The sequence below is a fragment of the Balearica regulorum genome, chromosome 6 (genome assembly GCF_011004875.1).
Source record: "Balearica regulorum gibbericeps isolate bBalReg1 chromosome 6, bBalReg1.pri, whole genome shotgun sequence".
Taxonomy (NCBI): domain Eukaryota; kingdom Metazoa; phylum Chordata; class Aves; order Gruiformes; family Gruidae; genus Balearica; species Balearica regulorum.
The window spans coordinates 3,639,289-3,663,364 of NC_046189.1; the positions used below are offsets into that span (position 1 = coordinate 3,639,289).

At 40.6% G+C, this 24,076-nt stretch overlaps 1 protein-coding gene across 1 annotated transcript in view; it reads right to left on the bottom strand.

Annotated features, from left to right (window-relative positions):
- UBE2F (ubiquitin conjugating enzyme E2 F (putative)) overlaps positions 1–24,076 on the bottom strand; it is an 84,867-nt gene that overhangs the window by 24,373 nt on the left and 36,418 nt on the right. Inside the window, exons 7-9 of the mRNA XM_075755998.1 lie at positions 22,066–22,123; positions 7,646–7,678; positions 5,551–5,613 (exon numbers count right to left, since the gene is read on the bottom strand). Coding sequence (XP_075612113.1) covers positions 5,551–5,613; positions 7,646–7,678; positions 22,066–22,123 — 154 coding nt within the window. The remainder of the gene's footprint in view (positions 1–5,550; positions 5,614–7,645; positions 7,679–22,065; positions 22,124–24,076) is intronic.

Genomic DNA, 24,076 nt, shown 5'->3' on the forward strand with positions numbered 1-24,076 from the left:
CTCTGGGCAGCCTGTTCCAATGCCTGAGCACCCTTTCAGTGAAGAAATTTTTCCTAATATCCAGTGTAAATCTCCCCTGACGCAACCTGAGACCATTTCCTCTTGTCCTTTTGCTAGTTACTTGGGAGGAGAGACCAACACTCACCTCACTACAACCTCCTTTCAGGTAGTTGTAGAGAGCGATAAGGTCTCCCCTCAGCCTTCTCTTCTCCAGGCTAAAACACCCCAGTTCCCTCAGCCGTTCCTCATAAGACTTGTGTTCCAGTCCCTCTACCAGCTTCGTTGCCCTTCTCTGGACACACTCCAGCAGTTGGATGTCCTTCGTGTACTGAGGGGCCCAAAACTGAACACAGTTCAGTTGCACTGAATACAGACAGATGAGTTTCACTGAGAAGATGGAAAGATCACACAGGAAAATAACACAGGGTGATGTTACTCAGCTTTCTCCTATTAAAATAACTCAAGACCACATGGATAAACAAGTAAATGAGTGTTTGCTAATCTGCAGGATGACAGAAATTGCTTTAGTCTTTTAAATAGCACCAAATACAACAGGCAAATACAAATAAAATAGGACACAGCATTAGCATTCTTGATATGGCAGGCCTATGTGAGGAAGCAAGCTAAGGAATATTTGAAAAAATGTTTCTACATTAAGCTACACGAATAGCATAGTGAATTTTCTTGTGTACTGCGCGTATGGCTTTGAAATGTTGGGGTTTTTTGGCAAAGGCAACCACTACTAGGAAATATAAGAGCTTTGGAGGAACACAGCAAATTGCAATGTCCTGAGGTAGTATCTCAAAGCAACCATGACAGAAGTACACATGGAAAGTATTTTCTAGATTTCAGCTAACAAATAGCAGACAGAGCACCCATAGAACCTTTGGCTAAGGAATGCACAAGTCCTGAACTACTAAGGCGATTTGGTGTTGTACTACCCGGGTATATGCCTATTCTTTCAGTATTCAGCCTACCTGGCTGCCACAGAAAGCAGATCAATAGAGCTCTAATTGTTCACTGTACAAAACAGCAAGTCCTACAATTTTTAGTGCATCATTTTTAAATGAGTAGTCACTAAGACTTAAACACTTGCTCATTGTTTAGGAATCCATGGAATCGATTCAATTGACAATTAACGGCTCTGGTCATCCACATAATTACTGACAGACTGTCTTCTCTGCTACATCCAAAGCGGTCCCAGCTAATTAGCCAGTAAGCGGTTCTTTAAATTCAACAAGAAAACTCCTACCACCAAACCGATGAGATTGTATCAGTGTGAAGACTGAATGTTGGGAAACACCTTACTTAGTTTATATAGACACATCAATCATCTTTTTATTCTGATTTATTGAGCTTTAAACCAAGAGAGGATGGTTGCTTATCTTCCAGTGATCGTGACCTAACTGCAGTGCAATGTGGGCACCAGGAATGTTCCAAAAAGTAACACTCCAAAAATGAAAAATGCAAACTTTCCCTAAGCTGGAAACAATTATGAGTTAAAAGAAGGCAAGGGGAAAAAAAAAAAAGAGTGAAGGGGAACTACAACTTTATCTGAATGCTTTATTAAATGCTGAAAGCCACAGTCAACAAGCTTGCAAGAAGGTTTGAGTTTAAAAACTGGCTGACTGTGGAAATTGGCACCAGAAATACAGTCACTAAAGAGGATGCAGTCAACATGCTGGAGGGCAAATCCACCCTCCAGAGGGACGTGCGTGGGCTGGAGGAAGGGCTGACAGCAACCTCAGGAAGCTCAGAAAAGCCACATGTGAAACCCTGCTGCTGGGACATGCTCAGCCCCTGCACAGCAACAGTCCCAGATGTCAAGCTGGGGACAGCTCTGCCAGGAATGCCTTGAGACAAGGAGAGGCTGAGGAAACAGGGCTTGCTGGTAGAGAGGAGAAGGCTTTGGGGGGGACCTAAAAGCAGCACCCCCAATAGCGATGAGCAGGTTACTAAGAGGACAGAGCCTTCTCGGAGGTGCATGACAAGAGAACATGAGATTGAGCTCATAAGCTGAAAGAGGAGATGTCTGACTGCTATGTGGAAAAAGATTACCACGAGGGTAACTAAGCTCTGGAGCATCCAACATCACTCGATGACATTAATAAGATAAATGCGCAATTAGCAAAACTGAAGCCTTACAAAATTGATTGCAATGATGATGAAATCATTTGAACAGTACTATTTAATGCAGACAAATACAGGGGTCTTATTTCTGCAAAATTTAATTAAAAGTCACAAAAGGTGGCAGACTGCATCCTGCCACTGAAAAGGTCTTTTGATAAAACCAACCAATTACCACACAGGTCTCCAGATCACTTCTGTAGCTGATTCAGGCAGGTTTTGGATACATAAGTAGAGGGCTAGCAAGCCTGAATATTGAGATAATCTCTTTATCTAGCATTTGTGAAAATGGATGTTGATGACACTATTGTTGTACAACCTTCCAAAAAGTTACTGACATCTTGCAAAGTGTGTAGGGAAGAACTGTAGAATTACTCAAGCTGCATAAACAATTGTACATACTTTAAAAAGAGTGACTTAACGATCACTGGCTTAAAGAAGCTGGAAGGGAAGAAATTCAGTAACTGACAGCTCCTTCCTCAAGCTGAAGGAGGCCCCTGAGGCCTCCAGTGGAAGCTGAAGGTGCACTAGCTGGGATAAGACAGTTTAAAGCAATTAATTGAACAGCTCGAGCTCTGAATTTTGCATCATTTTTCCATCTTAGAACAAGGCTGCTTTCCCAAAGACTACAACTACGTGCTCAGGTATAAGCCATGGATTTCACGCAAAAATTAAGAGGTCCTTTATGCAGGAAGAGATAACAACTGTGCCTTCCAGCCTGATCTGTAATACTAACATTCACAGTACAACTGTTTTCCAAGAATCAGTAATAAGGATTTAATATCTATGACGTGACTTCTTCCAGCATCTGCAAGGCAGCAAGTAATTTTTTATGACTTAATACCAGCCTACGGAACTGAACAAACTCCAGTTTCACATACTCAATAACCAGAGGCAGGCTTCAGATTAGCTGTTAACCTTTCGGGCAGCCACACTTAGCCTGGAATGTGAGCAAAGGGATCCCAGGATTTCAAATCTGAAATGACATCAGTGAAATACCGAGTCATCTCCTCCAGGAGAACCACAGAAGACAGCTTGAGGTATGTTTATTTTGGCTGTTACAAGCCACATACTCCCACACTGTCAAATGACCAAAGGCATTCTCTTCCAGTATCTGTTAGACACAGATGTTCGTATACAGAACTGTTTGTATATATATTTGGACATCTGTTTGTATATAGATTGTGTGTGCGGGCATATATGTTACATATACACTATTTGTATAATTGTATTACACACGTAAAAATGTCTCAGGGAAAATTTGTTAACATTCCCATATTAATCATATCATGCATTGCAAGTATTTTCTTAAGAGACAGGACAGGACCACAGCAGTTTCACTTCACAACAAAGTGCTTATACGCTACATGACATCTATGCCAGAGAGACAAAAACTAACTCCTAACTCACACTGCAATTGCATCCTCTGAGGCTAATTGTAAAAGCAGCCATTTCTCTCCCTTGCATAATTTATTCTTTCTAGACAGGCATTACTGGTTTTGTCTTGATGTTGCTGTAGGACATACTATGGAAAATCCAGCACTACCTGTTAAAAACTCAGTGGTGCCTGTCATTATCAATGAAATACCTAAACTAAATTCAGATAAGTTCCAAAAAAAGTTAACATGTCAGAATATGAATTTTACAGATACCTGTGAGGAGACTACTTAAGAGTTTCCTAAATAAAAATGTTTGCACAAAAAATATTTTCAGTTTAGAATACTGTAAAAAACAACACTCAATTGCCCTTTCATTTCTTCCACAGCTGCTGTTACCTGAAAAACCTTCCGTGCTATTAGTGTAGCAGTACATATTTTGAGCACCCACATCTCCATATTTGAGGAAGTTGTGTTTTTTTTAAAAGCAGGTAACTTTCTTCCTTTCTCTGGATTCCAAGGATTTCCACTTTCTGAATCAGGTTGGGACATGCAGGATAGTGATTTCTTAGCATTTTGTCACTCTTAGGGAAGAGGACATTACTGTGTGGCTAGTCGGAGGTCCAACAATTTACTCACGGCACTGGTAAGACTCACCTACCACAGCCCGGGCACAGCTCACAGAAGACTCTGCCAGTACTACGGGAGTATCATTCCTTAAAAAACCCACAAATCTACCCAGACACCAGACAAACCACTTTTCCACCGGCAGTTAGAAGAAACCAAGTGCAAATTCGACACTCAGCAATAAGTGTGTAGCCTCACTACTCCCAAAGAGCTACAAATTTAGCTGGCAAGATATTAAAGAATAGTTCAGTCTGACAATGCAAACAAAGAAAATTATTCCGCCCGCTACCTTCACTACACTGGTTTTGTTTGTCGGGCTGTATCCCCTCTGTGAGTACTTTTGGTGTTTTATAGCTTGGAATGCTTCCTGGAACTCTTTGCCAAAATGAGGTAAGACCATAAAAAAAACCAACCTTCTTCCAGAGTACGCTTCTACTAATTTTTTCCCAACTTAGGCTTATGGTTTCATCCCAGCCCTGCAAACACTGATAGATACCAGAATAACTACAAGATCTCATTAAACAAAAAATAGCTGAAAAGATGAACTTGGAATCCTGATAGTTCCTCTTGAAAAAATGAGATAACCTGACTGCATTTTCAATGAACTCTTCAAATCAACATTTACTTGGAAGTCTTCTTGAATCTTTAAGGTTAACTTCAACAAAACTATCGGAAGAGGTTTAATTAAAACAAGAGATCTTGAACATATCAAGTGTAACTTTATATGCTTGAGGTATGCATCAATATAATGTAACGTGATGCAACTTTAGAGATCCATGCAATGGAGAAGTTAGTACTTTGTCCACCTCCACCTCCGTGCCCAATCTCAGTTGAGACGTGTCTCATGTTCAGTGCCATAATCAGTACCATGTTTTGCTCCACCCAGTCCACAACACACACAGAACAACCAGAATCAGTAAATAAATGAATGAAGTTTTCACTTCTGGCTTTCAAATGTGCCCATATTTCTTCTGGCTTAATAAAAGAATGCAACATGTAAGAGCTGTGAAGAATAAAGTTGCATTTTGAAAGAGACAGAGAAGGACGAGATATTTTTGCAGGCGTTTTAGGGTAAAGGCTACTCACGCAACTGCGCCAAACCAATTCGCTATCATTTGCTGCATAGAACATGGACAACTTCAGGGAAAATCTCAGAAACAAGAAGGAAAAGATCATGTATTTGGGGGATACAACTACACTGTGGTCAACAATTCTAGCATGTGATGAATAACACTACTGTGTCAAGTTTACTTTCCCAGATAAAGCACATTTTGTTTGAATAACTGGGTGCTGATACAATGAGTCACTCAACTGCCTGAAGTACCAGCTCGGATGCTTTAAAAGGACTGACTGAGAATCGCTGAGTACAGTATGTGTATTTGTTTAGGAACAACATGCTTCAAATAAACCGCTGACTCACCTTGTCACGCAAATGATGTTCTGCAGCCTCAATATTCAAAGGATCGTCAAAATTCAAAAGATCCTGGAAAGGAAACAGAGAACATCATAGGGTTACCACTCACTGCATCGTACAAGGAATCCAAAGCCCTAATGAACAAGATAATGAAACAAAGCAAACAAGTCCAGCAAGTGTAGTACCATTTTCTCACTACCTTGAGAGGTATCCCTGCCAAAGGTAAATGCAAATGAGTTTGATGATTGCATCTCCATAGCAAAGAAATTTCATTTCCTCTGTGAAGAAACTACATAACCTAATGGAGCCTGACAGACAAGAAAGTTTTAGTGCAATGGGAAAAACAGGGCCTATAGGAAAGGGAGTGCAAAGATCCCAAGAGCTAAGGGCATGTGGGGGCAGGGAGCAGAAATAGTCAAATCTCAAGTCTGTCAGTTTAATCTCAATAAATGTTAACTTCGGAAGGACAAAGGGTCTAGGGTTAAAACCAAAGGAAACGAAGATGCTGATAAAAGGGGAATCATCATAAAAAATTAACATTGACTCACAATCCCCATATTCTGCCTGCAGCCCAGATCATTTCCCCAGTTTAAGGTTAGCCTGTAACAGCAGTGAAATGTCATCATTTCACAAGGGTGAAAGGTTCATGTCACTCTGACTCATTTTCAAGCAGCAAACCTCCTATTTAATTCAAACCAGGACATCACCCCACCTCAATTTCACTTATTTTCTTCAAGAAAAAAAAATCTGCAAGGCCAGTACGATCCCGTGCCAGCTTTTCAAAGTCTAATTATTCATAAGCAGCTGGGTGTGAGGGAAATCCAAGAGGCAAGCTGGGAAGCATGGCTCTTACCAGCCATGACAAATTCCCGTGGCCTCCGATGCATGACCATCGCTCTTTGCAGCTGTTTAACCAATGGATTATTTTTACGTGCAGTTCTGCCTCTGAAGGCACTTCTATGTACCTCCAGTGGATTTCGCTTTCTTCCAGTTACTTAGCATGCAGTGGGAGACTAACTGTGAAATGCAATTACTCTTTGTTGAAGAGGCAAATGCTCTCCAATCTTCTAAATCAATTTACCAAAGAAGTTGTCGAAACAAATCAAGCCTTTGGATGCCAGGAAAGCTTAGATTGTAGCCAGTCGCTGGCTTGCTCTATGCTAGAGGTTTTAGAAATGCACTGCGATCCTCGTGACAGTGCTGGGGGCACAGTCACTGCTCAGGTCCTCCTCCCACAGGTAGTGGCAGAAGGAATTCCTCTCTCCAAAAACAGGCTGGGGCTAGCAAAGCCCACAGCGATGCTCCTCGTCCAAAGCTTCTCACAGCCACCCTGGAGTAGCTGGGGTAGTTCTCTCCAGAGTTGATGGCAAATGCGGCAACCAAGTTAGTGCCTTTCTCTGCTTTCTCCTGACCTTCCTACCCAGCAGCAACGGCTGTGAAAGGGGACCATAACCCTGGACTCCCTAAAAAAGGCAGCTTTTGTACAGTAAAAACTTAGCCTCTCTCTGCTTTTAGGGCAAAAGCAGCTGTTGCACCCTGCCTGCCTCATGCAGCTTCCTGCCCTCTCCTCCATTTTGAAGTTGCTCCTGTAATTAGGAGGCATAAATGGGATCCCTGAACAAAATCATATCATTTCTGTGACAAGATGGGGTTTATGCAAATTCTGCAGTCCTTGAACAGCAATATAAGTGTTCAAAACAAGCATGAATCTGAGGGCAGTCATTAACTCCTGAACGTAATTTTTAAAAAACACCACCAACACAATTCCTTCTCAGAGCAATATGAATTGCTATTTCCTGTAAACCAGCAGAAGGAATTTCATATTGTGTGGAAGATCCCAAGTCACTTGTTAGCAAAATATCCCCTAATCGATTTGTAACCAACAGTAAAAACAATGTACAAAAAAGCTGGCATTTCAGACCATCTGTATGAGTTTTGCAGTTACACAAACAAAAGCACAAACTGGTTTCATACTTGTACAACACCCACTGAAGCCAAAGGAAATAATGACCTTCAGTTTAAGAGGCAACATTAGGTGATGGTGAAATCAAACCAGGCAGGAAAAAAGGAAAGTGGATACGCAAAATATTCATTTACTTACAGTAAATAAAGAGTTTAACCCCCACACGACATCCTGCAAAGGAAAAGCACAATCAGTTAGGCATGCATTTCAGGTGTTCTGAACATGTTCACGTATTTTATTTTTCTATTAATCCATGAAATTACTGGAAATCAAATCTAGATTAAGGGTAATGTTTACTAATTTAAGTCAAAATATTGAAAAAGCTCTCCCATTTCATGGATGGTTGATATTTAGAAGTCAAAAAAACAAATACTGCATATTCTAATCCAAGTTCAGATCCTTCTGTGCGTATAGAATCCTTATACCTGTTGCTTCTCTGCTCAAGAGGAGTAATAATACCTTAGCATATGCCACCAACTGGCTGCACTGCTTACTTCACAGGATGGGTATAAAGCTTAATTCAGCAATCCATTCTTAAAATTAAAAAAATAAAATGGTGTCAGACAAATATTTCAAACTGTGTCAAAGTATCAGAGAAAAGAGATTTAGGTGTAGCATGAATATGGAGAAATACCATTCTTATATGAGCATATGTCTCAAATCATTTTACTGTTGTTAAGTACCTATTTAACCACAGGTGAATAGAGAGGGTTTGCAATTCCTGCCACAGGAAGCTTCAGGGGAATCTGCCTCCAAATGGTGTCATCAAACACAGCTTATTTTGGGGCAGGCATCTCCAAAAGGGTTCCACTAGCACTGACCTCAGAGTCCACACCCTCCATTTACAACCTTCAAAGACTAAGAAAATGCACAAGACCCAAACATTACAGAGACAGAACTAAAAGGATCATCTACCACCAACTCAGTGGCTAAGTTTTTCTATCTAGAGGAAAGATTATTTTCTTTAGTGGCAACGTAACTAAGCTACCCTACTGCAAAATCCCACTGAAGTCTGGGCGCTGGAGCTCACACCTACCAGACACTTAAGCCTGCTAGCACTTGACTGCCTACCCATGAAAACCACACTGCCTGAGTTCCAGCAGCGGGACAAACACTGCACATTAATTGTTTCATGGCTGAAATGTACCTTTCACACTAACAATAAAGCCTCAAAGTAAAAACTTCTATCCACAGCAAAGAACTTCAACAAGCAAGCGTATTTCAGTTTGTTTCCTGTTGCAGGTCCTCTGCTGAGGGTAGTGCACCACAGAAATCCATATCCCTTAAGAACGCTATCCAATTATGCCCTAATGAAAAAGGCATGATGTCAGCATTATCCGGACAACAGCCTCTCACGATCCAATTTTCCTTTGATCTTGCATGAACAACCTACGCAGTTTATCTGCTTTTAATAACATGTATCTGTCCAGCAAAGCAGATACTGTCAGACAGAGTTTTCAGTTTCAGCATCTTCTCCTAATGGAGCTTCTGAAATCATCAGGTGTGGCAAAGACGGCAGTTCTTTCAAGTGTACTCATCACCTCCAGTGGCAGCACAGACACATGAACTGCAAAAAAGGACACAACTGAGACACCTAAGAATTACAGTTACCCAAACATTTTAAGACTACAGTGCTGAGCAGTCATCCCCACTCCCAAACAACCATGCTGTCAGCTCCTTGGCAAGTATGAGAAAATGGACTCTTTCAAATAGCAGATGAAAGTCAATGTTTTACCCTTAAGTTCCGTGCTTGTTCAACTACAGCTACTGACACAGAAACCGGGAATAGCAGAGGTTAGCAAAACGTGGTAGTAGGGAAACCTGTATTAAGCAACCCCAGGGATAAACTATTTGTACAGTGCAGTGGTGCTAGAGAAAAAATAAGCTAAAGTCACTGACTAAAGGAGGATTTCAGTGGTGTGAAGAGCCCGGAGAGCAGGAACAGGCATGAAGATCTCAGCTTCCGCTTCACTCTCTTGCATTCCAGCATGAGATGGTGTGCAGCACAGGACAGGCTGTCACAGCATCACCACTCCCAGGGTCTGTTCTGTGCCAGTGTCCCTACATACGCTGCCCTGGCACGGGTGCAGGGTGTGTAACCAGGGACGGCTGAGCTGTGCCTCTGTCTCCAGCCAGCCACCCTGCCCCAGCAGATGCTCTGAGCCCTGAAGGTCAGGAGCCCCTTCCACTGCTGCCCTCAAAGGCTGCATTGTCCTTCAGGGAGGCAGACTGAATGTCTTCGGGGTGTTAAGAATTTCTTGCGTCTGATTTTAACCCACTGTGTGTTTCCCACAACCTTTGATAATGGGACCTTACTAAAGCACGGTAATTTACTTTCTTCCACTTGAAGAAGCAGGAATAAATTAACTTTGTAAGGGTCATCTTCCATCAACGCCACGTGACAGCAGACTGTGGCTGGAGAACATGATGCAGAATTTACAATACTGAGTATTAGAAAACATCCTAAAGAAGTATGAGGAGCTCACGCTGTCCATTTCTAAATCCTGCCTGAATGCCAAAACAGCGTTCACAGGGTTGCAAACTGTTCACAACTGTTCAACCATTTAACAGCATGGCTAAAAAGAAACAAATGGAAGAGCAACACAGTCACGCTGATTCTGAAATCCCACAGAGCTCACCTTCTCTTCACGTTTAACAGTGCTGAAGCCCCCAGCTTCCCAGAGCCTCCCCACCAGGACACTTGCAAATTCAAACAAACTCCAGACAAAGCGGCTTCTGCTCCAATACACACAGCGAGGAGCCATATCTTACACAAATAAATGTTGCCTCTCAAAACAGAAATGTAAATTATATCAAATTATTTTCCCATTCCATAAACACACGCTTTTGAAGTTTACCTAAATTGCCCCCAAATTCTCATTTGCTGAACCCTGGGTTTAAGTCTCTGGGACACTTGACTCATTCAGGCTGGCTTTGCACCGAGTTCAATCAAAAAAAAAAAAAAAAATCCCTCCAAAACCCCAGCATAAACCTCTGTAAGGCTGTGAGTTTTCAGAGTGCTGTACATTTTCACAGTCGTTCTAGACACCAAAAAGCATAAAAGGATTATTATTATTACTGAATAACTTATGTGTGAAATTCTTAATATTGTTTCTGATGTTTCCACCTATTCAAGTTTTATGATTTGCTGGATTCATTTTATACCCTTGCATGGCTCCATAAAAAATAATGCTAAATTACTACTAGAGGGCAACACTTTTTGTAATGAGTTTGAGGCTAGCCTGGATTTCAATCTAGGATATCGAGAAAAGGAACTGGGATGGAACAGATGATCAAGGGTGAAGCAAGTATTTCATATTTGAAAAACTTGACACTGTTGCATTGCAAAAATAATCACTTTACATTATTGACTTCAGCGGAGTTGCTTGCTGCATGCAGATAAGCGCTCGCCTGAACGCTTGCTTCACATTTTCCTGATGAACTAAAAGAATTTGCAAGCCCCTGAAGAACCTGTCAGATTTAACAGTTCAAAAAGTTCTGTTTTCTTTTAATGAAATAAAGCATCACCTTTTGCTTCAAACATTTACTTAGTTTCTGGGCTTAAATACTCTGAAAACAGAAAGTTAATTCTGTGTGCAAGAATTTTTAAAAGTTATCTTCAGATGCAGGAGCAGGACAGATGCCACCTTAAAAGGTTAATAACGCACACCTTTATGCTGCTCCACTTCAACGAGAGAATCTACTTGCAAAAGGAGAATCAGACATAAGGATCTGCCTGTTGGACATGGCGAATACCCGATAAGGCTGTTTCCTTTACAAAGCTTCTTTTCAGCTACTTTCAATGCTTGACATCAAAGTTACAGAGTACAAGTACACCCACTACTGAGGGATAACCTCAGAGCAAAACCGACCACCTTTTGCACTTTTTGTACCGAAGCAGTACAGTCTGCTCAGGATGGGCCCTGCAGAACAGGCTGCAGAATTCCCCAGACTGCTTTATCTGATTTCTGCCCCAGCTGTGCCCACGCAGGCCCTCTCCCCATCCTCCGGTCTCCCAGAGGCTTTGCATCAGCAGAGACATCACCCACAAGGTTAGACACCTTCCTGAGCCAACCACAGGTCTCTCAGGTAAGCAAATGGATTTAATTCCCCTCTACTATGTTAGTTCAGAAGACTCAAGTATCATACTTGAACTAAGGAGCAGTACCCGGTTAAATCCATAGTGGAAGTGGGGATAATGAAGGAAACACTCTCTGCTCCTTGGCACTGTCTACTATTTTGAGCTCAAGCACAGGGAAGTCAAGACAAGCAAGTCAGAAGATCAACAGACTGTTATAAATAACCCTTTATAATCACCCCTTCTCATTCTTGAGTATTTTTGTGTTGCATTTGAGTGAAAAGTAACATTAAACCCCTGTCCACAGATTTATTTATGGCATACCAATGAGGAAAAAAAAAATCTGCCACTACACCAATGTTTAAAGTTCAAGAGCAGTGAATCAAAATATTAAATACAGCTTTTGAAATAGCCTCTCCTGAGGCTAGAGAGTCTCAAAGCATTACATTTGTAGGAGGTCCAAATTCAGTTAGTCACCAAACCTTCCCAAGTGGCAGTTCTCACAACCACTTCTCAAAAGCGATGCCAGTGAAACCATGTAGCAGACAAGTGTTTTATCTATGCCCGTCGATGTTTGGAAATACAACCACACAGCACTTCTTTTGAATAGAGAGTAAACACGTAAATTGTAAATTAAGATTTTTCCTTTAACAGGCAAAGTATATCTAATACATTAATTTAAGCAGAGAACAAGCCAAACAAAAGCAACTAATGAACTTCCAATCAAAGAAATTTCTTTAGAGATCCAAGGAGCCTTTCTGATCTAATAGACTGTGATTAAATTAAAGCTCGTACAAACAATTTAACCCATTCAGATCAGTGAAAGGAACAGCAGTCATTCATACAAGCAGATGTCTGATGCGATTTTTCCTTTTTTTTTTTTTTTTTTTTTTAACTGAAGCACTAACTCCGGAAACAAGTGCCAAGCTTAGTACATTACCGTTTGGAAAAGGGCTTGAAGTTACACCCAAAACCTCAGCATGCTGCAAGTCAGGCCTCTGCAGGGCTGTCGCCTGAGGCAGCTCTCTGCTGTCCTGTCTGCCTGTGCACCAGCTCGGGGCGGGTTTCCACTTCCATCCACCTTCTTCCATCGCCTCTTACAAACAAGCCCAGCTTCTTTCTCTCTTCACTGCAGCCTAGAAAATGAAGGGTCCTTCATCCCACCCAGCCCCATCTTCCCCAGGCCCTGCTGGACTTTTCTTTCTGCCTCCTCAAACACCTCTGATTTCTCCCCATGGACTAACATACTTGTTTGCAGTTGCTACAATGGAACAGACTGCACAAAACTTATGGCTGGTCCAAGGGGTTAAAAAAAAAATAAAAGTATGTTTTCATGCCAGAGATGGTAGGCATTTCTTAGCTTACTAAAAAACCTCGCTTCCCTCCTAAACAGTCTTCTCCCAAATAAAATGTTCTTTTACATTTCCTCTCCCTGTCCTGCACCCCTCTCATCTTGCATATAACCCTGCTGCAAGTTCACACAAAATTCCTCTAGCAGGTAAAACACGGTTTCCACCTGGAATAAGGCAATGAAGAGAACATCAGCTTTCTTTAATCAACCACAAAGGCCATCTCAATTCTCATATGCCTGCAATCCCAGCTCATGCCTCCCACCCAAACACAACAACAGTGGCTTACTTAGAGGGCTTTGGGTAATTTAAATGGCATGAACTGCTCCAGTTAGCAAACACAAAAAAAAGGAGGAAGGCTGGAAAACGATTTCTTCTGTGCTCAAATATACTCGAAGGAAGAAAACAGGAACAATTATACTCTGTTCCTCTCCCAGACCAAGAGAGTTGTGAATTGCCAAGCATGCAGGAGCACTCATCTAAAATCCCTTACTTTTGTTACTGACTCCTTGACGTTTGTCCCCAAGGTTACTTCAGAGCAAACAGATAATCTTTTATAAATTGTTCCCAGGGGAATTCCATCATAGCTTCTTAATGAACTACAGTACAGTGATTACGAACACTAAAGCAATCACCCTCCGGAGACCAGTCTTACTCAGCTGATTAAAGTTGACACAAATTGCATATTCAGAAATCAACAATTTGGGGAAAACAAGCATGGTTTAATTAGACTTACTAATGCACTGCACTGTTTTACTGAATCACTCTTTAAAAGCATGCTAGTAATAACAGCTACTGTATTTAAAACAAAGATTTAGCTTTGCCAGAAGCCATTAAAGAGAGAAAAAGAAAATTTTTGCAAATCTTACGAAGCAAAGGTTTGTACAAGACATTGATTTGTGAAAGTATTTTCACCAGTCTAGGCACGTATGTGGGGGGAATAAAAATCACTCCTTACAAGACTGGTACAGCCAATTTATAAAATCGAAATACAACACAATGCAGCACTGCAGAAAAACTTCCTGAAGCTTATTTTAAGAAAAATAATGTCAGATCTACCTAGAAGATTGTATTCAGTGGCTTGTAACCTCTCTTTACCAAATACTGGGTCTGAATTTTTTTTTGTCTGCTGCTTATTCAATTTTTAGAGGTGCAGAAGAAAGAAAGAAATGAAAGCAGTAACAATGGACATTTTAAGCACTTTGGAGAGCAAAGTATCGAAGAAACATACATCTTTTGCACTGCACTTTTCTTTAGATGACTTCCTTTACAGAGGGAGACGAACCATTGAAAGGTACCTTGTGTTAAAGCCATGCCTTTTGCAACACCTCTAATCATCTATCTAAATTGTCATCAACAAGGACAATCAGAACCCCCTTTGACTGCAACAACTAAACCTCCCTCACTTGGTTTTTGCAGAACACCCACAGGCTCCCCCCAGTCCCCAAGGGAGCCGCAAAGGATGACCCAGCCCTCGTGAGAGCCTCCCCAGCTCAGCGACCGGAGTGCCAACAAGCAGGTTGGTTGTCGGTTCAGAGCAGCAGTGCCATCTCAAAGCAGAACCTCCATCTGTCCCCACCATCCATAGGGTCAGAGCAGTTCCGGTGTGCAAAATAACCTTCTGGATAAAGTCCAGCCAGACATCCTGCTGCAGATGCACACCTTGCGTGCTCCAGCACCAGGCAGGGACTTAAAGATCAAGACCAAAGTGGACACCACCCTTTAAACCACACCAAAAGGGTGGCTCTGAACTACTGGGAGCTCCTACAACACCCTGAAGTACTTCTTACATTATGGAAGGAGACAAGCGGTACACATCCTTTCACATTTGCTGACAACCAACAGCCCTCAAATGGTTGCATCTCTTTTGTCCTTCCTCATCTACCCCTTTACTACTTCAAAACCCCTCTTTTCTGTACCTGCCTCTACCTTCTGCTGCCAATCCCTAAATTGATGTTTCTTCTGTATTTCTCCCCTTGTATTTCACTGCTTCCCTAGAGCTGTCTTCTGCAATGTTGATATCCCCTTCAGTATCCCAGGAAATACAAGGAGGTGTGCAGCTTAGGCCCTGAGGAAGGGACACTGTAAACACATGTTGCAAGAATGTCCAAAGCTTCTCAGGCACCAGGATCCAGTGGCAGAATCAGGCAGTGACTGATCAACTAATTGCCAAGAAGGATCAGGAGAACCACAGGACATCACCACAGTAGATGAAAGAGGAAGCCTCTGCTCTCAAGCCTCAGGACACCTGCAGGTTGGAGAGGGTTTACACACGAACCCACCTCATTACAGAGGATCTGAAACAGATGTTTAGGTGGAAGCACATGATAAAGCTCTTAGCTCATTAGTTATCCACACCCTGGGATCATTACACAGAAGAATTTGAAGAGGATACTTCAAGCATACTCCTATCCTGCACAAAATCACTTCAAGGCCACATCCAGGGACACCTTGTCAGCCTGCTCCTCATCCCAGCTAGCACCAGCAACCCCCTTGCATTTCGTAAGTGCCAGGGAGTAAGGCTTGCAGTAGAATTGTTAGAAAGATTATATATACGTGTGTGTGTATATATATATATATGAGAGTGAAAAGCCCTGCTCTCTTCAGCAGCAGTGCTCTGTGCAGCAGCACTGTAGGTTCTGCTCCTGCTGTGCTGACAAGAATTGAGCATAGCTTTGAAGGGGTCCACATTATTTGCAACAGAGCAGTTTGCAGCAGATCAGTGCCCATACCTTCAGGGACAAGCCAACATGCTTACTTTTCTTTCCTTCACAGATTTCTTTGATCAAGACACACAGTGCTCACCTCACATCCTTTCAGCAAATAAAGAATAAGTCTACAGGGAATAAAGGATAAGACTGAACACTTGCACTTGCCTGTTAAGCTACAGGTATAGCTCCCTGCTGCTGTGGTGACCTTTCCCTAAAGCTATTTGCTTGCAAGTATGTGTTTTATTTTATTACTCACTTTGTTACATAGGGGAAAGAGTAAAGGTAGTGGCAGCAAGAGCCATGGTGCTACGTGGTCCTAGGAGCCTCCCTGAAACCAAGACACAGAGCTGGACCTCCGAGTGCTCTCTGCATGCACAGGGGGGAAGGCAGCTCTGCAAAGAGGGTGAGCTGGGTGTGAACCCAGAGGGAAGACTGAGAGGTGTGCAGGCACAGTCCTTCTCTGAACAGCATTTCAGGCAGGTTACCCATAAAACCTACAGCCAGCCAAGCACAGCACATTTGAGGAGGTGAGGACTCCCAGAAAGTTATTCTGCATGTCTTGCTCCTCAGAGAAAAGAAAGCCCATGTGCCTGGGTGTCAGCTCCTTTAGGGTGTCCTTCTGGAACAGCTGCTGCAGGTACAAAATTAAGTCCACCTCTCTTCTCTCCTTCCCTCCCAGTGTGCCAAACACTGCTCTGGGTGGGGAGCAGACTCAGGTGACAGGCACCACCATGTCATCACTTGGAAACCACATAAGGAGAAATAAGGTCATGTAAAAAGTCTGAAGTGGGCAACAATGCAGGAGGCAGGGACACATTGCCTGGAACAACATCCAACTCCTGCAGGAGACCAGAGAAGACGTGTCCACCTTTTCAGGTGCTCAGTTTTGTAACCTCGGTGATAGTCACCAAGAAGATCCCAAGAGATGGATCTAAAATTCATAGTAGATCAAAAATCTTCTTGCTAAGCTATGCTTGATTTCCCAGTAACTTCTCCTCCTGCACAGTAAGAGACAGCATTTGTGCTCTTTGCCACTGCTATGAAGCATTCCAGTTTCTTTTGATGACTTTGTGCTCCTTATTTTACCACTATGGAAGATAAACATATGCCATCCAAGGAAGGCAGCTTTTACAAGCACATGCTCTGACATTTCTACATACAGTAAAAAGACCCATTCAATAGCAGAACAATGTTACTACAATGCTGGCTGAGAAAAAAAAAAGTATTAGCAGCAAGAATTAATGAGAATGAGACAGAACACATAGGTTTACTTTTTTCCCCTGTTCATCCTGAAGACAGTGACAGTCATTGTCTGTTTAAAATACTCCTCTACACTAATTATATGTAATTTTGACAGCAGACCACCTATTTTCATTAAGATGATGAATGAAAGTTTTGTGCTTATACTGAAGCTTTTAAAACTACTCAGTCTTACATTTAAATGTTGAGGCAAAGGTAACTAGAAAAATTATGTCAAGACCCTCTGATTTATTTCTCCAAGAGATTATTTGGAATCATGCAAATGTCAAACTGTAAAGTAATTTTACTGCCTGAAGACAACAGCAGAACCAACACAACAAATAGGGCATGTTTTCCCATTCAGTATTAAATGCTAATTAAATAAGCAAGCCTCTTAAGGATAAACTCCAAATAGCAATAGTTTATTGTAAATGATTCTTAATTCCTTTTAGATTAGATTATCTAATAACACAGAGATATTTCTTAACCTAGTATCTGAAGTTGCAGAAAGTAATTCCTGAAAAAATATTGCTTTTCTATAGGTGGGTATAAAAAGCTATCTGCATATCTATAGTTTAAGACTATCTTGACATTTTCTATTCCCATTCCTGCCTCTCGCAACTGCAGTAACACAGAAATGACAAAAAACCCCAGCTCTTCAAAATATCTCAGTGAAGAACTGAAATGCATATACACCTTACCAGTAAACATGAAGATCCTACAGAAAATAGTTCTCTAATCATCTGAAACCCACTGTAGGTCCATCAGAGCAGGGTTACAAAAAAAAAGGACAAAATACTCCTTGTGAACATTCATCATACCTTTTAAAATAGTGTTTTTAACATTACTACGCTCAGCCTTCCAAAGTTGCACAAGTGTGTTTTGATTATTTTTATGGTCCATAAATCAGTCACAAATTTCCAGTTGTAGTTTGTTAGAGATAATTGCAGAAGGAACAGCTTGACTTTTAGAACCAATTAGGCAATCACAATACACAGATCCACTTCTTCCTTTATTTTTTAAAATCAATCACCCGAGATAATTTTATAGCAAAGTGAAAACAAGCATTTCAGAAAACACTGATGAATGCTAGGGAGGCCTATCTTAACTAGGCAGATGATACTCATGGTGAATAAAGTACAAGGAAGTGCATGTTGAGGACTAACAGGAGCTACTGAAGTACTTTTGAGTTCTAAATCGGAATTATGGAGGGGGAAGCAGGGTATCAGAGCAACAGCAAAAGCGAAATTTCATACTAAGTATTTAAAAGTTGCTATCTTCAGTGACATAAAAATCTGAGAACAGAATGGAATTAAAACCAGCTATTCGCTATCAGCCGGAAAACTTCAATTTTGATCATCAGACCTAAAAGCGGGAGAAAAACAGAGGCTCAAAATAACTTCAGTCGCCCTTCACTTTATGAATACTCTGTTTTAGAGAGGAAAGTATGCAATAAAATGATGCAAACCATAACAGAATGGAGACAGAAAGGTAAATAGCTTCCTGTTGATAACTCATAGCTAGCTATAAAGAAGTGAAAGACTACACAAAAATCAGTTAGAAAGCATTGCATCAGTTTTTATACAATTCATAAGCAAATCATTACCAGAAATTTAATTAAGAACTTAGAATTCAGGAATGTTTCTATGGATAAAGAAAACATTCACAATTGCAACAACAGTGATTAAAAATATATATAGATAGTTTTAAAAGTAGAAAACAAGATAATGCAGAGAATTCAATCATGGATGAGATGACACTGAGTGCAAGAAAATGCCAGAAAATAAAATTGAGCAAGCTTTTTTCCCCCTTAAGAATTCTCTACACTGTTAAAACACATTTTATCAGGTAACTTTAAGAGTATTTAAGATATTTGATTTTTTATATCAGAAAGTTAAAAGGTGTAGTTTAAATGTCTCTTCAAGTTTCTACCCATTTGATACTACAGAAAGTGTTAAAAAGGTCACAGCAGTTTGTTTTGAAATATTTTTTATGTAAGAGCTCTGCTGCCACCACAAGGATACAGAAGATGAGACAATCTAAAACTTCTAAAAGTTAAGCCTTCTAAAAGGTTAAGCACATAACATGAATGCATGCAGTAGAATACAACAACTTGTTTGTGCATGTGGCTTTCAAGGTTTTGTGTTATCTCTAAGTAGTTTTGCTAATGCACTCAGAATGGTTGCCAATTTTTGTCACAGAAATACAGTACATCCCCATTCTCAAATTAAGTATTTTAGCAGTGGTTTGGAGTGCTTTATTGGAGAAATTTGGGTACTCCTCCTCCAGAAAACCAGGCTGCCTTCATACTACTGATAAGCAGAATATGAAATACTGACTTTTGAGTCCATCATTGGCCAAGACAAGATACTATCTGTAGCGCTAATGTGCAAATTCACACAATATTCTGCTTGTGGAGATGAGCAGGTTCTCTAAACCATGGTGTCCAAGTGTTGGAAACAAAGGATTCAGCAAGGCTGGATTAGTGGGTGCAAGTGGCATGTTAAGACATAAAAGTAACCTAGGTCACATCTCATGGTTCTTGCTTGCTATCACTCAGTTTCATGTAATTCTGTGGTCTACAGCTAACACATACCAACCACAAGTTATTTGTCTGTGTGTATGAATATTTGCCTGTGTGGCCATACTGTTGATAAACCAGCACAATTCTGTATTTTCCATCTCAGAAGCATGTGCAGCCTGCAGTCTAAGCACTTGGACACTAATCAAGCTTCCAAACACACAGGAAGGCATGAAGTTTCACAGGTGACAGCCAAAGATCTGAAAGAACACCTGATGGAGCAGCCATCAGGAACCCCAGCTCTGACCAAGACCCACCTTTCCCATGTTTTTTAGTCCTTTCAAAGAATGCACTTGGAATGGATGAAGAATATCTTCGACAAAGAAGAGACTCACTCCAGATGCTAGTTACCATCTAATTACAATCTGTATCTCAAACAAAAACACTGTTTGGGAATAGTGCATGAAGCTTACCGACATCCCCAATGGCTATTTCTGCTCAGGTTTAAGTTCCTTTTGTGCTTGAGGCACTGTGTAACAACAGCGTTTTTAGAGAGGCACAACCCAGAAAGTTAGGGCCAACATGTGGTATTTATTTTTTGTGATGACACTTCAAATCACATGAAGTGACAACATGACAAGCAAGAGAACACTTACTGAATCTGCACATTTATTTAAAATGGAGACTGAAGACAAAAAGGAATGAAAACTTCACAATTTGGGGTGGGGGTTTTTTAAAGCTATGAAATGTGAGCTTGCAATAGCAGTGTTTCAATGTCCATGGGAGAAAAGAACAAAATCAAAGGGGGATGCTGGATTCTATTTTATTTCTTTTTGAAGTTAAACTACTTACTATCTCCTTTTCTCTTGCTGAATCTTTTGTTTCAACACCCGTAGACAAAGTTTCTGGTTTTTTTGTTTGGGGTTGTGGAGGTTTATTTTCTCTTTAACTTATTGAAGGTAAAACCACCCCCAAAATGTTTCATAACATTCAATAATTTGAGTCTCCTAGTAGTTGAGATTCCAGGATGTTTAATCTATGAAATTAATTGCATGCAATTAGCAAACTGATACAAGAATGAAATGGAAAAAAGATTAATACACATCTGACATCATCACTGAGGATAGGAAATTAAGTACACAATGTCAACAGTTATTCCCATAGTCTTAACATGCAGCAGTATTTTAATCTCTAAGAAAAATACCACAAGCAAAGCTAGGAGAGCAGATAAAAATATATCTACATTCTTCTCCAGTTGCAATACTGGTGCACTAATTTTCTAATGGCTGAAACTTAAAACTTGTAGTCCAAAAGCTTTCTCTGGGAACGAAATACAGGGACAGGAACAGAAGCAGTTAACTTAATTACCCAGTCAGTGTCTTGATTTAACTTAATATGAAAACAGAAACACAAGGGCAAAACAAAATCATACTAGCTGATGAAGAAAATAGGGAAAGGGTTTTTAAGAAAACCCACAAAACACCACACAATGATTCCACTTCACTTTCCAGCAAGTCAGGTGCTCATGCAGAGATTTTACAGTTGAAGAAAGTTACAGATCTCATAGTACGAAAAAGGAAATCAAGTATTAGATAAAACTCATTTGCCTTCTGAAAAGAAACAAACACCTGACATGTACCCTTTATCTACCTAATGTAGCTAATGTTCTTTAAGGATCACTTCTGGCAGGGATCCTGGTAAAAGCAAAAAGGAGATTATTGCACAGTGCTCTGCAAGACTTCTGGCAGCAAGTTCACATAACAGTAAATAGATATCCAACCACTTCCCGTAACAAGACAAGAGCAGTCACTGCACTGAAGTGCACGTCCTTTGTGACAATCTCCCTAAGACTATTTCATGCAAGAACTATGACTCTGAATTTGTTAACATTGCCCAGCTGTGGCAGAACCAACCTCTGAAGTCATTCTGCTATCGCAGTGGCACAACCACCGCAAGTTTTACAGGGGGCAGATTTCACTTACAGTTTAGTGACTCGGATAAAATGACATTTGAGGCAAGCTTAAAGGGAGGAAGCAGTTAGTTCCCTACTGGAGTGACTACAACAGCCAAGAGTGCCCTGCTTCATGCAATACCTACATGCAGATGTGCTGCTCCACCCTTTGAACACTGGGGATGAAATGGAATTCAAGACAGTGCAGTATCTACACCCTGATTCTATTTCACATAGTGTTTGTCCCAAGTGCATCTTGCCTTTCACTTTTCTAAGTTCCTCTGCTCAGAGGAACTTGGGGGGGAAACAACAGGGAACTATTGATTTATCAGGAATGTCAATACAATGGAAATTACAAGGGCTATGGATTTCTGTTAGTCCTGCTCACATCATGCTCTTGTATTTGTTGCCTAGGTAAAAAAAAAAAAGCAGACCAATCTTACCAAGCACAGTTTCTTAGGGTCACCTGTAGTGACACCATTCTAAAAAGCCTTTTATCAAAGCAGTATTTGTGCAGCTATGCTAAAACTAGCAAACATTTCTATAATCAGTTAGCACTGTACTTGTTTCAGTATTGCCACCAATAATTGAAGAAAAAACCTCAGTTGTTTCTAGAGCAAACCGCATTATCTGCCTCTGTTTCCAAGTCCATAAAAGTATTTTAAAAGATATATCTAGTTTGATGTATGTATCTAAAATGAAATAGTACCTTTAATGTTCTAGTTGGAGCCCAGCCAGTGCCATCAATTGAATGTTCTCTCAATAAACTGGAAAAGAGACACACATATTATACAGTGCAACTTCTGGTTAAACAACCTTTGACAGAAATCTTCTCAGAAAATATTAAGAGCTTAGGAAGTAACTGCAACGTAAGAATTACCTCTTGCGCTATATCTAGCTACTGGGATTTTTAAAGCACAAGAATTGGTATGTCTTCCTCGAATCACATTCTAGTGTCATTACAGATCTCCCGAACTGAGCTCAACCTTTGTCAAAAAATCCTGAATTATTTTCATCAAGCAAAAAAAGTGTGACAGAAATCCTCATGACACAGTCTCAACATTGAACCTTTATTTTCCCCTGAGCACACAGACACATGTACTCCAGTTTAGATGATGTTCATCTTTGCTAAAAGAGACAGGCTTGCACAATGACCCATCTCTCACCAAATCTGGCACAATTCAATCCAAAAAAAGGGTATTTTTGGTGGGATATCTAATTAGGAAGAAAGAGGATTATCATCCTCTCTTCTGTGAAAGGACTTCGGCTTCTTAGAGGCAGGGATAGGGAAGTGAAATGGGTTTGGTCTGTCTGCTCAGGAAGGTTCACCTCCAGGGATGCAGCACAGGAAAGTCTAGCAGCAGGATCTTACAGTCCTCTTCCAGCAGGTGAGCTATATTACACACAGAGTATTTTAAGGCTTTGCAGACAAGCTCAAGAACTATACAAACCCAACTGGAAATTACTATGAACACTACTCTGGGCAAGAGAGACTGCTTATAGGAGCAAAAAGTTCCTTATAAACTATAATACACACTCCTGAATTTTAATGTTAACATATGTGAATATTAATATAAATAATTAAGATACAGACTTTCCTATATAAACACATACTGTATAGGAATTTTGTGTGACCTACATATTATGCTACATATTAAGTCCAGTGAAACTGTTGACTTATTAACAAGCTGAAAACATTAAGATGTATTCAGTTGGTTAGGCAGTCCTAGACCTTTCAGGTCAAAACATCAGCTGTTATGAGAAGTAAAAATATAGGGGACCAGAGCGTAACTGAGATGAGCTGAAGTCTTGCTCAGATTCATGAAAGCAAAAGTAATAATCTGAATGAGAAAGAGTCTGGAAAACTCCTTGAAGCATCATTTCACAACCACATCTTCCTCTTAAGAAGCAATCTAAAACTGAAAACTCACACAGCGAAGTAGCAAAGCACAAAAATTCATCACTGCCAGCAGCTGCTACTAGTGAAATGATAGGGTTAAAGTGAAATAGTCTTGAACTGTTAGGTTTTACCAGCTTTCAGGATGGCATGTATTAAGTAATTTTTAAGTTACAGTAAATGACCGGACCACATAGGCTATCTATATAGTTATTTATTGAATGTGCCAAGTTTTTAATCCAAGGAAATATACTATGACTAGCATTACTCCCTGTTCAACAGAGAGATTAGGAATAGAATGATCATAATGGACAAGACTATTCCATCTTAACAGTGCTGCTAATCTCATTTCTGTGCCTTTAGAAAGATAAAATATGCCATTACCACTAGTGCAGCCCAAAACTAATTTCAAGAACATTAAAAATAGCATCTTGTGGCTGCGATTTTTGTTCATATTACAAAAGTAAAAGCAAAAATGCTGCTGAACAGGAAAGAGCCAGGATTTTCAGGTTTTGACAAATTAACAGACTTTTTAGCTTGCTTTCTGTCTGTTCATTATGAAATCATGCTACAGTACTCCCCTTGACCTCTTCATATACCTCACTATGAACTCAAGAGTGAGGAATAAGTTCACACACACACAAAAAAAAGCATAAAAACATCCACTGATAAAGCTCAAAGTGCCTGAGCATATCAGCTAAGCCTCATTAACATCCCTCCAGCTTCCCAAAGCCTCAGAGCTCTCTCGGCACATCTCCAGCTGGGGACATGAGCAGCCAGGACTTAAGAGGAGACACTCATACCTCTCAGAGCTCTGGCAGAA